At 37.5% G+C, this 16,075-nt stretch overlaps 1 protein-coding gene across 5 annotated transcripts in view; it reads right to left on the reverse strand.

The window, feature by feature from the left end:
- Positions 1 to 582: 582 nt before the first annotated feature.
- The window catches only part of ATP2B1 (ATPase plasma membrane Ca2+ transporting 1), a 140,124-nt gene continuing 124,631 nt past the window's right edge, over positions 583 to 16,075 (reverse strand). For 3 of the 5 annotated variants that reach the window (XM_043967257.1, XM_043967258.1, XM_043967259.1), the window contains exons 16-22: positions 15,646 to 15,837; positions 15,245 to 15,458; positions 14,772 to 14,983; positions 12,926 to 13,033; positions 11,125 to 11,307; positions 10,700 to 10,786; positions 583 to 4,856 (exon numbers count right to left, since the gene is read on the reverse strand). In XM_043967257.1, coding sequence (XP_043823192.1) covers positions 4,545 to 4,856; positions 10,700 to 10,786; positions 11,125 to 11,307; positions 12,926 to 13,033; positions 14,772 to 14,983; positions 15,245 to 15,458; positions 15,646 to 15,837 — 1,308 coding nt within the window. In that variant the 3' untranslated portion in view covers positions 583 to 4,544. Of the gene's footprint in view, positions 4,857 to 10,634; positions 10,787 to 11,124; positions 11,308 to 12,925; positions 13,034 to 14,771; positions 14,984 to 15,244; positions 15,459 to 15,645; positions 15,838 to 16,075 lie in introns of all 5 variants that reach the window. The other 2 variants (XM_043967261.1, XM_043967260.1) reach the window with 2 other exon arrangements.

Here is a 16,075-nt window from a genome sequence, read left to right on the forward strand (position 1 = left end):
TCAGCTTGAGGCTATCTATCCACTAAGCCAGGCTGTCTCTCTAGTTTTGGAACTATAGTCACTCCCCTGCAAAATGTTCATCAGTCTGTTCCCCAACTGGCTCCGTTCATCATTATCTTGGTGAATTTCCAAACCAAAATACCCTCCCCCTCCCTGGTCACCACTCCCGAACATGTACTGCCTTCCCCTGTAAGAATGTAATCTCTTCCCCGTGGAGCTAGACTTCATATGACCTGATGCTTGTACCTCAGATTTGTGCTAACAGAAAATAAAAGATAAACCAGTATGTTAAGTGTAGCCTTGCAATTAAGAAGCAAGCAGAGTTATTGCTCACCCACCAAATAGGAATGACAGTCTCTAAAAGGACAGAAGGCTTGGCAGAGGAAATTATTAAAAAGGGAGTGAAGTAAGCAACCTTTAGAAAAGAACATTTTTCAAAAAGCTGAATATATACTCTATATATACACATACATGTATATATATATATATACACACACATGTACATACACATGAAAATCATCTCGCTTATTTCAGAATCTTTCAAAATAAAAGAGTAAAAAGCAAACTAAACTAGTAAGAGACCTTTTTTTAAAAAAAAAATTTATTTTTAACCAGGCTCATTCTAATAGCAAGTTGGATACATCCTTGGCAAGATATTTGGAAGTTAAGATTGGGAGATTACTTTTATATATACTTGGTAAATACCTTATTCTGCAATTGACAAATACATACAACACAGCCATCAAAATAGACTGTAATGGCCCATTCATTGATGCCAAGATGCCACCTGGCCTATAGAGCTTCAGGAAGAGAAACAGAAAAGCAAAAGGCAGAAGTTTACAATATAATTACAGTTCACAATATGTAATAAATAAAAGACATCGCCATGAGAGAACAATCAAAGGTTGGTTTGTTTTTTATATCCTCATTTTCTTATTCTGGTAAGCTCTCAAAAGAAATTTAATTTTTAATTCAAAAGGAATTATGTGAAATGTACATACAAATCCTAGCTGGAGAGAATAGAAAAATATCTTATTAGGATGATAAGAGCAGCTGGTACTTTTATAATTTTGTGGTTTATAAAGCAGTTTATTACATAAGTACTTGTGTGAGCCTCACAACACCCCTGTGAGGTAGGCAGGGCAGATATTACCATCTCCATTTACAGAAGAGGAAACTGAGGAACAGAGAGCTTGACTGCTGTGCCCAGGCCCACCACATGTCAGAGGTGGGATTCAAACCCAGGTCTCCTGAATCCAAAGCTAGTGCTCTTTTTCCCAGACACATCTTTATGATCAGTTTCTGTTGCTTGCATGGATTCAGAAAACCCACAAATTTATATTACATGATATGCCATTTGAGGCCATTTAAGAATGATGAACATGTCAAAAAAACATTTCCATAAAGCTGCTAGTTAGGTGAATTATGCATATAAACATGGCTTAAAAGGTAAATTTGTTAAATTTTTACAGAAAGACCAGCTAATTACTGTTGATGAATTTTATAACCTCTCAGCATCATTAAATGAGAAAATATATTCTTTCAAGCTTGTAATACTAAACCCTAAAACCCAAGCTTTGTAGTAGCAAGGAGAGTGAACTGTGCTATGCAGGGGTGAGGACAGCGCATGTGATGGGAGGGATATTAATACTTTAACCTGGACTTAGATGAAACTGTGGTTTTACTAGTGTAAGTTATTATACATTTCAATGTTACGACCCATGGATTTTCATATGGCTGATTAAAAAAACCTGAAGATTCCAGCAAGAAAATTGTTTGACTTCAAAATTTGATATATAAATTCTAACATTTAAAAAGGTTAGTCCCCATTCACAAAGATAACATATTTATGAAATTAAAATGAATCGACTTTTACAAAGAGGTAAAAACCGAAAGGCTCAAGTGGCAAAAATAGATGGTAAGCATCATTAAAAAAAATCTCAACGTCATCGTGATAATTTGGTTGGCTTGTACATATCAAAGAAACCATGAGAGTAATAGAAATAATGCATATCTGCTTAGAAACAATCACCATTTCTTAGTTGAACATTAATGTATCATGAAAATGACCATATCAGGCATTAGTAAGATGGTGATGACTCATGCTTGACATACTCCCCCTTTCCCCAGCTTCCACACAAACACTAGGAAATGCATGAGGATAATTCCAAATATTTAGCATGCAAAATTAATTATTTGGGGGAGGGAGTTAGGAGGATGAGATGTAACAATTGAGTGTCGGTTACTGTTTTCCGTTCTAGGTGTTCTGTCCTTCACTAGCCTGATTGTTTTTCCAGGTGATAGACTGCTCTTGGAAGTGCCAGCAGAAAACTGAGTCAGAGAGAAGGGCGCATACATCAACAAGAAATCTCTAGCTATCATGACCCATCTGGTTACTAGGAAAGCCTCTTGCCTCAAATTAAAAAAAATCTGAATATTCGTGTAAGAGTTGAATACAAGTCCCATCCTCAGATGAAGATGCAATGCTAAGCCTGTGGAACTTCAAGTATCACCTTGAGCCCAAATTCAGAATAAAGCAGAGCAACTACTTTCCCCTTTTTGTCTTGTTTTCTAGGCTTGAAGCCTTCAGTAAGTAAATAGAAGAGCCAGAAGGGACTCAGGAGAACATCCAACCCATCACCTCACTTTCCAGTTAAGGAGAGAGGAGAAAAGGTTAAATGACTGGTCTGTCCAAGGTCAAACAGGAAGTTAGTTAGTGGAAGAGGTGGCCTAGAACTTGGCTTTCCTTGGCAGCAGAGCCAATGTATCTCCAGGCCCTGAGGATGGTGACTACACAGGTTTGACGAAACACAAATCCTATTCTAGAGTGCTCATAATTGCAAGCACCAGGAAGTTGAGTTACCCATCAGCTCCATCAGATGTGGTGATTCTTTTAAAAGATGGCAGCTGGCATTACTCAAATGGACACCTCTGCCCCGAGTACCCAGCACCCACCCTGGCTCACAAATGGTGCCGAGCTAGATATGGAGAGGTGGGAGAAGGGTGGTGGCTGAGTGGGGCAGAGGAGGGACATTCTAGGTAGGCAGAGCAAAGGAGACCCAAGATAATGTCTATTTAATCATCGAATCTGTTCAGCTAGTCTCACTGTCCACTTAAGGCTCATAATTAACATAACAAAGGAGATGGTTTTCGTTACTTCAACAAAAAACCAAAGCCAAACACAAGCTGATTTTAGGCAAAATGAATAATCAGAAAATTGTGTCCAATGATGAACTGTATCTAAAACCTTTACTTCCTCAGACTAGTATGTGCTTACCACATGGGCTGCTGGCTGCTACCATAGTGATATTAACTCAACGAGGTTAATGAACCACACTCTAAAGTACCGACTTTTCAGAACTGTTCTGGTAAAAAAGCTGAAAATTTTGTAAAAAAACATTGCTACATATTTATTTAATAAAAGGGCGTGTTTATTTATGTTTACAAACAGGTTTCAAAAACAAAAGGAAAACATGTATGCTACTACTAACCTTTTTTTCAAAATGCCAACAGCCCTCATGCCGTATGAAGGTTTCTTAAGATTTATTAGAAAAATCAACACAGTTCACTCACAGTTCACCAAGACATCACTAAACTAACAGGTTTAGACAAAAACAAAAAGGACTAAGGTTTTGTTGTATTTTGATTTAATTCAATTTGCCTGAAATAACAAAAGCATTTCAAGCAACTTTCATTACGTAATTGATGTCCCGCATTAAACAATCTACTAAATTCTGAACAAAAAGTTATTTAGCAAGTTTTTCAAAATTTTTAAAAATTAAACAGTTGTTTTCAAAACCATTAAGTAGTAAATGTATTTAAGAAACTAATTAGGACAGAGGCCATAACTTCATTAGGACACCGCTGCTCATGTTTTCACAAAGCATTAGTGTTATCTATTTGGCTATCAGTATTAGCAATTTATCTACAATATTTAACAAGGTAAATTGTAGGCAAAAATTTAGTACAGTTTCAATAGAAACACCCTTTTTCCTGAAAATACAGCAGTATTTGAAGGACTAATTTTTCTCTGCATCAGTTATAAGGAAGCTTCCCATCTATGAACAGGAACAATAAAAGTATCTACAAACCTTGTAAACAGATCTGTATCATTTATAAACATAAATAATCCAAATTATTAACAGCCAACAGCAGAAATTAAAGTATCAATTCAATGATCCAGGGCTCCATTGTCTTTCTCAGCTTTCCTCCTCCCTCACCCCCTTCAAGGATCAAGAGAAACTAAAGCTTTGCTAAACACACCGTTCAGGACCACTCTTAAGTACGATCGATGATCCACAGGTCACTTATGCCGAGTGACTGTTTATCAATGAGAGTTCATTCCTCCCCACCCTCCAAAAAGCACCCTCAAAGTCTGGCGGAAAGCTTTTTTGTTTTAAAAAAATAAATCTACATTCGTACAAGTATGTCTTCTGTTGAAGTCCTAGACAAGAATACGATCTTGTCCATCACAATGTGTGAAAAGACCCAGTTTCAATTGGTTTCTTTACAATGCAGCTAGTGTGTTAACATTCAGCTTACAATCAGAGCGATGTTTCCAAGCTATGTAGTGGGCTTCCTGGGGATGAAGAGGTAGCAGACTTGTTCATTTCTATTGTAAGGTGAATTCCGCTGTCCACGGCATTATTATTTTTGTTGGGAGAGGGTGGAGGACTCGAGTTTCGCTTTGTGGGGGCATCATCTTCAGCATCAGTGTCATCAATAAGGGGAATATGAGGCTCAGAGTCCTCTATCCTAAACTCAGGATGTGTCATAAAGTTGTGAATCGAACTTCGTGACTCTGGCTTTTCTAGCCCTTCGTATAAAGAACTACGAAATGCATTCACCACTCGAATCTGCAAGGAGAGCAAGGAGAGAACAGTATTAGAGGGTGACCGATGGGCCGCCACTGAACACGGCCTATTTATGAGTCTGAATCCACAAACAGCAAGGGATGAGTGAGTCATATTTGCATGTAATGTGCAGTGGGACTTGCAATAACACTGTAAAAAAACCAAACATTTTAGTAAGACACTGCAAGAACAACAAAACTACACACTCTAACAGTCAAGATGTCTAGAGTTTAAAGTTGTGTCAAAATAATCACATCATTGGCCAATGGCTAAGACTTTAAAAGTCAATGTCAAAATGAAGCCATTTTAATAAGAGATTAAAAAAAAAAATAAAAAGCACAACAAAAACTTAACTCTACATTAAGCTTAGCCTAATTTTATTACAATGTTTACTGGAAACCAATCAGAAAATGCTGAACAAACTCAAGCACAAAGGGTTACTATTTATCATGCTAGGAATTGGGGAGGGGGGGCACCAACTATGAAAAAGCCAAGCAAATATAAGCTGAATGCAACAATGAATTGACATCTAGTCATCTATGCCCTTAATTAAAAAAAAAACAAAACCCAAACCCCTTCAGAATATGCAAAATATGCCAACTTAACAGATATAAATATTTGAGTATATGCCCATTTCCCTAATGAGTTTGAACATTCCATTCAAGAAACACATCCTAAACAAACTATATGCCATAGGGGAGAAAAAGATTAACATCGAATGCACTGGGATTTCTCTAGTACATTTCCCTATTTTAAAAGAATATGTATGTAAACTTTTCTATCAAGTCTCTCATTCAACCCCAAAGGATAGAAAGCTATGCCACAAACCAAGTGACAAATTTAGCAAAATTCTTATTATTGAAAGTTTTCTGAGAAAGATGGATTAAATCTCAATATGATAAGAGTTAGACCCTCTTATCAGCCAATTGTCAGTGTGGCTTTCAAAGAAAGAAAAAGCAACCTAGTTTATATAAGGTAAAAACATCCTTTCCTACACCTCAGAATTCTCCTCCCCCAAAGTCTTTTCCAATAAATCCCATATTAAGTGCAATTCTGTTAATTGCGAGTAGGTACAATACTCCATGTAGTCTCAACTATTACATATACAATACTGTATCAATTTACATTTATGCTTATTGCTTTATAAATTATTCTCCAGCTGATGTGTATATATTTTGGTTCTTCTAAGGTAAGGCACCATATACTCTTGTGCATGCACAGGCATGCAAAATTTTATTTCCTGAATAAATAAGGATAATTACAATCATATATATTCCAGGTGCCTAACATTACAGTTACAGTAATATAATACAGTAACCTAAATTACATTTCATCAAGCACAACTGTGTCCCACTCCAATTGCAAGGCAGCACAGTGCACATTCAGTTTAAGTTTCCAGTCAGGGTAAGACTGGGGAAGTTCTGGGCCTACAGGCTTTGAAAATACCAACAAGAACTCAGACTCAGGGGCAGCTAGGTGGCACAGTGGATAGAGCACCAGCACTGGAGTCAGGAGGACCTGAGTTCAAATGCGGCCTCAGACACTTAACACTTACTAGCTGTGTGACCCTGGGCAATTGCCTCACTAAAAAAAAAGAAAAAAAAAAAGAACTCAGACTCAGAACTTTCTTCCAACTCCAAGTGGTTTGTGCACTGCACCCTTTGGTAAAGCTAAATGATGTTAATAATTATAAAGCACTTAGCACACAGTAGGTACTATGAAAATAATATATATACAATTAGTAAGAACATTTCATAAAGATAAAAAAATGGAGGAAAAACCCCTAAAATCTTATAGTTCAGCATAAAAGATATAAGGCAAAAGGGCAGATTTAAAAATTAAAGTTAATTATAAACTTTATGCTCAGTTCATTAAAAAAATTTTGATCACTTGAACAAGTTTTAGAGTTTGAAATTTATTATTTCCTTCAAGATGGACTCAAAGCATTTATCCATGGCTATATTCAAAGTACTTCCAGGGAGTAGAAAAGAAGACCCTAGATTTAAAGTTTCCCCTTTTTAAAAGCATACTTGTTTTACATAATACTGCATTTCAAACACTAATTATGGCATTTCTTTTATAAAATCTTCATGATGCCTTAAAAGGAAGGAATTTTTTAAGTGGAGTCAATTGTGTAATGAAAAGTATGACAGTATGGCCAAGTGTGGTGTCTGAACCCAGTTCAGTAAGAATGGCTGACAGAAGAGGTGGGGGAAATTCTTATGTTGGAATAAAGCAATTTAAGGGCTACGCCACCTCACATGTCATGGGCCAGGTCATTTACCCTAACTACCATGCCATCAAAAGTTACCAATACAGATTTTTTTCTATAGGACCATTTTCCAATTTCATGATCAAAGTCAATGGGGAAAAATGAGTATATATTCACTGGGTAGCTGTGCTGTGCTTACCGGAACAGAAGTCTGTATCTTAAGTGACTATGTGCCTTGGTTTTCCTCCAACCATCACAAAGAGCAACCAAGTGTAGCACAATCATTAGTGCCTTTCATCTGGCTACTGCTTATTACTTGAATATTCTAAGATGGACATGAGTCCACCCATGGGTAATGTCTCCATAAAAGCAGACTGCAACGTCTTCAAGCCTTATAAACCGTCTTTACCAGACGCTACACCTCTCCCTCCCCAACCGCTCATCCATGAATCATCTGTCAGGCAGTAATTTTAGTGATGTGATTCTCCCAACCTAACTCTGCTGGCCCAGCCCTTGACAACCCAGGACACTGGCACAATGATGGACAGTGGGACTTAATAGGAGTGTGCTCCACATGTTATTGTGACATTTATGGCATACAGCCAACATGTCACACTGGGCTTGTAGACAACTAGAACTCTCAAATTCTCACCAACTGAGTCAGTTAAACCAGGCCTCTTGCATCCTAGACATTGTAGTGCTTTTTATCTCTATTCATTTCTTCTTGTTGGTTTGGGTCTCTTTTCCCAGCCTGCCAAGACCATCCTAGATCCTAATCTTGTCATAGAGTACATTAGCTATCTCTTTCATCTCTGTGTCATCAGCAAAACATGCCTCCTCTTTGAATCTTTAAGTAACAGGTAAAATTGTTAAACAATGCAGCCCTATGGCAAGTTACTAATGAACTCCTTATTAACAGCGTTTATGAATATCATCATTCAATCAGATAGGAATCCAATTAAATTATAGTTACTCAGTCCCTAGTCCTTTAATTGTAAAAGAATATGATAAAAGACAAATATGATACTAAAAATCTAGATGTGTTTTTAGAGCATTGTCTTGGTCTCCCCATTTAGCAACCCTATTAAAAAAAACAAAGAAACAAGGTTAGTTTGACTCTAGGGTAAATTTCTGCAAACTCTCATTGATCACTAACTAAATGCTGAGAAACTGTTATTAGAATTTTGACTGCTGTCAAAGGTCAGTTAGCGGCTCACAGTTTCTGTAATCTCCTGTTTTCTTTTTCCACTCCTTGCAAGATGGCATCTGCCCATCTTTGGTGTCTTGGAAGCTTTTTGGTTTCCACAGTTCAAACAGGTAAGCAATCAGAATAAGACTTTTTCCGGTCCATGGAACGGAACTCACTGGACCTTTGTGATAGATTCATTTTAAGCAGCTCTCTTTCTACCTTGGGCTTCCATTCTCTCCACCATTTATGCTTGGCTCTTTTTAGTTTGAAGATCCTTCTTTTTAACAGAGAGGATAGAAGAAAAGTGGGAGGAGGTCTGAAGTGGAAACTTAAAAAAGCACACAAAAATTGGCTTACTGGCCACCTGGAGAAATTCCTGAACTGCTAAAGAACTTTGAGAATGTATTGAAAAGAGATGGTGTCACTTATCACAAGAGAGGTGGTGTGTCTATGCACAAAAATCAGATGTGCCTCTCCCATCTTAGTAGCCTTATTTCTGAACCTAAATGAATGGGATCTAGATTTCTTACACTGAAACACTGGAGAGGGAGCAATCTATGAAAGCTTTTTATTTTACGCAAGTGGGTGAAAAGCCTATAGTCCTCAAGCTTGTCTATGTGGGAGAAATAGAAAAAATAAACCTTGAGTAAGATCAATTAGTTGACAGGAAATGCTGGAAAAAGGAGGAGGGAGCCTCTATTGGGAAACAGATGTACTAAACCTGTAGCTGAAGGTGGCTGCTGAGGACATCTAGAGCCCTTGGCTTATTAAACTCATTATGCTTCCAAGACTTTATTTGTAAAAATGGGAGGAATTTCAAAGAAAAAAATGTAGAAAAGCTCTCTCACTTTTAAATTACACTAGAAGTTACACACTCTTATCACTAAATTCTTTTTGAGAAGGCCAATCACTCTGCGACACTCCTAAATGAAAGAAGTAAAAATGGTTTGCTTGTCATAGGAGAGGGCGCTCGTTACAGGGGATCTCCTAACATAACCTACACCAAGGGAAGGACACAAGACCTGGGGGCTTGGGTTTTGGTACTGAATCTTATTAACTATTGAATCTCACTTCACTTCAGTTTCCTCTCCAGAGTAAATAGGGGAATAACAGTATTATCTTGCAAGGAGATAATATAGGTGAAGCATTCTGAGAATCAAGTGCCAGACAAAGGACCACTACGCCCCTCCTCTTAATGACTTCCAAAAAGACTTCTGAGCTCTGCTAATAGAAACAGGGAGAAAAACCTCAAAGTGCAGTGCTCAAAAAGAGACATCTCTCCTTCAACTCATCAACACTTTTCACCTCCTTGTCTGCAGTCCTCTAGTGCTTCTGCCCTTGGGCAAGAGCTAGCGAGATTTTTTTGCCCCAGATTGAGCTGAACCCATTACAGGTCAACAACTTCCTGGGGGTGAGTGTGGATGAAGAGGGTGCTAAGTATTTGCGAAATACCCTCAGTTTCCCAAAACTTTGAGGATGATCCACCGAGCAATCTGGATACCAGGAATTCACTGTAAAGGTGAAATAATTGAATCACAACACTTTAAAATTTGTTACTTTCTGAAATGCTGGGCTGGGGGAGGGAGGAGAGAAAAACCACCTGTTAATGACAATTACAGAAATGTAATGGTTATCGAACAGTTCATAGAACTTTCCTGTATTTTAACCTTGCTGAATTAAATGAACATAGCCTATTGTATCATTTGAAATGACTTTAAATAAGGTCATCTGAATGAAATAAACATATCAATACCACAGAACCCTGAAGTTTAGGGACACATAAAAATCCTTCAGACAGACCCAACAAGAGTGGTTTCAGAAGCCACTCATATTCAACTGGCTCTCGTTTATTCCAGTTAGCTCAGGGCTCTAATCCCCAAACTAAGCAACTTAAAAATAAAAAAGATCCCACTCAGTTTCAGTTTTTAAAAGGCTCTTTCTTAGAGTAGTGGGATCAGTTTCAGATTGCATGCTTCTGGGAACCGTGCAGTATAAACATGTTTAAAGGCATATACTCAAACACTTATAGCAGTTTTACTAACTTTATTCCCCCAAATCATTCCCTATGTGAATAAAGCAAAGTTCAGCACATAGGGAAACTCACAAGTTTCATACCTAGTCTTACATTTGGTTGGAATTGTTTTATCTTTTATCTAAGTCACCAAAAAAAAAAAAAAAAAAAAGGAAAAATCACCACCCCCTCCAAAAACAAACAAAATAAAATGAAAAACCTTGAAGTTTCAAACCACTTTATGAAAAAAAAAAAAAGCTTTATGAAAGGCCTGAACAATGAGTTTAAACATTAAGAAGAAAATGAGAAACGTCAGGTGTGTGAAGGAGGAAATGTTAATTTCATGCACTTAGGAACACACACTCACACCCCACAGTAGTAGAAGCGGTAGTAGAGGAAAACACTACATGTGTAGGGGTAGAAATATTTGTTACATCATGGTGCTGGCTGGCGATGGAGGGTTGCCGCCTTAGAGCCCCCTGAATGGTACTTCCACTCTGGAAAGCATTCACTACATCCATCTGCAAGGAATCAGAGATTGTGACAGCTTGCTCAGCAAGAGAGAGAGAAAACAAGAGAAAGGACCATCCCATCTATAAACACATAAAAAGTATAGAAAAAGGCACTTTTTATCGAGCAAATAGGCAAGAGTAGCATTGAGAGAAGAAGAGAATGAAACAATAACGGAGCATGAGGGATAGACACAATTGCACACCAGCAAGTACAGCTCGGTCATCTCAGACTAAGTATCATGGCTTGGGAAGGTCAGAGGGAGTGAAGGGCACATTCTAACCCCTCCCCCAGGTAGAACAGCCCTCAGCTAGCCCTGGTGCCCCACAGCTCTCCTCCCCACCCATACCTGAGTTTGTATTCGGTTCAGACCCCTAAACCACAAGATCTGTCCCCGGCGTAACTCTCGTTCAGCATGATCAATCTCTTCAACATCTTCGGCTAATTCTTCCTCAGGTATTTCTTCTTTCTGTGTTCCATGACCAGCTTCTTTAAGGAATTTTAAACGGCTAGTTGGAATTGTTGAAATGAGCTATGAAGTAGGGGGAAGATCTCTAAGAATAACTCAAGTACATAATTAAACTGGTCAATTTTACATAGGAGATGCTTTTAACATGACAAATGTGACCCAACTGATCAGATTAGGAGCTCTTATTATGATCCATTTAATCAAGTTATAAGTTAACCATTAATTAGAAATATTTACTGTTATCTTTTCCCACATGGATAAAAATGTGGTTACATGTTTAATACTTTACTTATTTAAACATTTAAGTCTGATTCCAAAATTTACAAATACACTATATAACGTCATTTAGTTCCTAATAAAACAAATTCAGTAGTAGTCCTATTTGCTGTAGGTGAAAACAAATTTATACATATAAACTTTTAAAACAGTACAAGAAAATTCTGTCACTTGAAAAAATGCAAATAAGAAGGTCTAAACTGACTTGGAAAACAAAAGACTGGTAACAGCATTGTATATAAAACAGATTCATGCCCCTTCACATGCCAAACTTGAGAGAATGGTAAATGTATATGGGACTCTTGATATAGTAAAGGTCATTGGAACTCATTCCATAACCTGGGAAGGTCAGAGGAAGGTTCTTCTTTGTAAGGTGACCATGGCTTGGCAATGTATTAGAGGGCTTGTGGAGAACTAGCAGGATGCTGACCCCAAAACAAAAAGGAAAACTAAAGGAAATGTAGTTGTAACTTAAGAGTAGGTTATCATCTGAAAATATGACTTTGAAGTACTTAAAAAAGGGTAAAACCACAATAAACAGAGATTATTTCATACACACACACACATCTGTCTGTATGCAAGCTTTTGTTTTTCTGAAGGAAAGTGAGCGAAGACCATAAATAAATGCTGGTGGAGGGCACTTAAGTAGTACAAGAATAAGCCTGCTCACACTACTTGTAACTTGTCAGGACATTATGTATTAACATAATCCTTACAGATGTATATGTTGAAAAACAGGATACTGAATATTAAGAACAAATATTAACTACAAATAACATTTTCACCTATGCCTTTGGGGAGAAAATGACAAGTGATGATATAACAGAAACACATTAAAAACCTTAGCATGGTTTGGTATTTCTTTTGTTTCTCCAGACTAGACTCCAAACATTAATTCTGTACTTATTACTACTTCTGTAATAGTTAAAAAAAAAAATCAATGAAACAAAATAATTCAGCAATTCAAGAACTATAGGTACCCAGATGCTCATCTTCAATGATTTTTAATAAGGCTTGTTCCATAAGCTGCTTTTAGCTTCTCAGGAGAGAAGCTCAGAAAATTTAAAAAATACAGATAAATTCATGCAGCAGTGTGGCCTAATGACAAGAGAGCCAGCCTTAGACACAAGCTGTCCCTTGGCCAATCACAACTTCTCTCTTTCTCCTCCAGAAGAAGTGGCAAAGAATGGTGTGACCTGCATTGGTAGAGGGCATTTTGTCCACCAACAAAACCTGGTCCAGTAAAGTGAGAAACTGAAACAGACCTTAAATCTTTGTGAAACAGATTCCCAGAATGACACCTACCTGGAATCAAGTAGTAGACAGAGTTAATTAAAAAAAAAAAAAGAACAAAACAAATTTAAAGTGATTTTAAGTCTTACACAAGTAAAAGTACAATTTTTACCTGGCCCCAGAGTAATGTTCCCATTCCCAGGAATATTGACCACAGCCATTGTTCTATTGACAGTTCTGAACAACTGAAAGGTTTTCCACCAAACTGCACAATTATTATCTGGGGGAGCAATCAGAGTACATTCATTTAATGATAATAACGGTTCTCTTCTTAAAGGAATACTTAACTCTTTAAAATAAATGAGTGCTCTTCTTCTAGCAGCATCTTTTTTTTTTTTTTTTTTTTTTTTTGCGGGGCAATGGGGGTTAAGTGACTTGCCCAGGGTCACACAGCTAGTAAGCGTCAAGTGTCTGAGGTCGGATTTGAACTCGGGAACTCCTGAATCCAGGGCCGGTGCTTTATCCACTGCGCCACCTAGCCGCCCAAAAGTACCATTTATCATTTTGTAATTCCAAACTGGAAAAAAAAAACCCAACCAACTTTTCTTTAAAAAAATTTTTTTTGACTAGGCAGTCAATCTTTATTAGTCACATATTTCAATTCTTCAAGGATTATGATTTCTTTCATTTAGGTAATATCTTCCAGTAATGTAGACCACCCTCCATATTTTAGAAAAAAAATTTAGGAGTTATGTTAGCAATTTAAAAAAAATCATCAAACTTTAAAAAATTAAAGCTTAACAAATTTAAATATAAAGTTTTTGTTATGTCGAGAAACTGAAGTTCATGTTTTATGTGATGTGGAAATGAATTTTTCTCAAACTTACAGGGAACCATTTTCATGGAAATGTTTTTGGAAAGAAGTGGCATCTCCTCCATGTTGATTGACACAAGCCCAAATGAATATTAAATCGGGTTGTATAAAGTTATTTTCCAGTGCCCAAAGGACAAAAGCAAATGGTACAGAAACAGTCAAAGATGTTGAGATCTTTATTTGTCATTACTTAGTATTATGGGTAATCACTGAGAATACTTAAGAAGTCTGGATCTGTGGCTGAAAAGGTTCAGTTTTTAATTCTACATCTCACTGTGTTCACTGACTACCTGTGTGATCATGCACAACTCACTTAATATCTGTCTTGGTCCCAGATCCTGTCATCTATAAAACAGAACAGCACTACTAACAATCATTTGCAAAAAATACCAAAGGGCCAAATGCTACATAAAGACACACAATCTATATCAATAAATGATATCCCATACATACAAAGTCATCTGACATTTTGGTTATTTCCTCTGAAAAATGGGGAATGCCTCTATTTTTCCTATTTATACATGACAACATTTATTTTCCTGTTCTTTTTAAAAATCTATTTTATCTATCTATCTATCTTGCAGGGCAATGAGGGTCAAGTGACTTGCCCACGTTCACACAGCTATTAAGTGTCAAGTGTCTGAGGCTGGTTTTGAACTCAGGTCCTCCTGAATGCAGGGCTGGTGCTTTATCTACTGTGCTACCTAGCTGCCCCCTATTTCCCCGTTCTTAAAAAGGCCTGTTTTAATAATGGCATTTCAAAATGTAAAAGGTACTGACAACTTGAAAAATTATCTTAAAGGTGTTGAAGATGACAAAAACATAAGACCACGATGGTAAACAACACACTGATGATGCAGAACATGGGATGAAGCCAGGCCTTATAATGAGAGCATCAGGTATTTCTACAGCGTCAGTACTGGAATTAAGATTCATTTTGCACTTGTAATACCTAAACAAATTTGACTCAATTTTAAAAACGTGGAATTTCAGACTAGGTCAAATTTCTACAATTACAGACCTAGTACAATGATGGATTTGAAGAGCATGGCTCTCGACTCTAGGCCACTTCTATGACAAGCCTATCAATCAGCGGCTATCACTGATACAATAATCAAATTTGGAATTGTCTTCAGTCACCTACCTGTACCACAAAAGTGCCCAGAACAATTGTACAGAAGATGGCATTATTGAAGATCCCTTCAAACACATTTCTTTCACCATGAATTTTCCGGGCATTTATCTCATTGAAAAGTTGCATGAGCACGAAGGTATTAAACACGATAGTATAATGTTCTGAAGGTGGAGCATGCAAAGGGGCATTTCTTCCACTGTCAATATCGAAAAATTTTTCCCCTGAAATAATCAAAAATTGGCATTTTGCAATCATACATAAAACACACTAAATCCATTTAACTTAGGTGTGGAAGTAATGTGAATAAATAATCTTTTGTTTGGTCTCAAGTCAACATTTAAAAAGCACCCACTGTCTGAAAAGCAGGAATTTTAAGGCTAAATGGGGCTTGCCTTAGAAAGTTTATTACATAAAAACATCAGGGATACTAGGTTGGAATAGGAATACATTAGTGGAAGCTTTGCTAGATATAAATATCTTACCAGCAAACAAGAGTGTAAAGACTACCACAAGTTGATAGAATGCATGACCCAAGATATTCTTCATCATTGTGCGAGAGATGAGAGGCTTATTTCTACCATAAGGCTTCCGAAGCAAGAGAGATTCAGTGGGGGGTTCAGTTGCCAGAGCAAGGGATGCCAGTGTGTCCATGATGAGATTTACCCACAGCATCTGCACAGCCTTAAGTGGCGAATCCTATAAAAAGACAGGTTTCCTCATAGATATTCAGAAATATCCTTGAACTTAGATATGTGTGTTGATGTTTTTCAGTATTTACAATGTAAGAAGCAACACAGCATCAAACCTGATACGGTGGTTATTGTGCTTTTTCCTTAAAAACAAAACAAAACAGAACAAAAAAAGAGTTGTCTGTGACATGTACCTGAGTGATACAGGCTCCTGTGAAGGCAACGATCACTGCCACAACATTGACTGTGAGCTGGAACTGCAGGAATTTGGAGATGCTGTCATAAACATTTCGTCCCCACATGACCGCCTTGACAATGCTTGTGAAGTTGTCATCAGTGAGAATGATATCTGACGCCTCTTTCGCTACATCAGTTCCGGCAATTCCCTAATAGGAAAAGCAGCAGAGCAGACAAGTGTTTGTGAATTGGGCACATCATTCAAATGGTGAAAATGTCAGACAGACATTATTACACACACAGTTGGGTGGTGAGGTAAACCCAGGACTAGGTTGCCCCAGGGGCTGACCACAGGTCCAGCCTCACTTCTGAATATTCTGCAACGCTGTGGCAACCCCCTGCTTTGCTTTGAATTCTGTCCATATCACACTGCTTAGATTGCCCTAT

The sequence above is a fragment of the Dromiciops gliroides genome, chromosome 5, assembly GCF_019393635.1.
Source record: "Dromiciops gliroides isolate mDroGli1 chromosome 5, mDroGli1.pri, whole genome shotgun sequence".
NCBI lineage: Eukaryota > Metazoa > Chordata > Mammalia > Microbiotheria > Microbiotheriidae > Dromiciops > Dromiciops gliroides.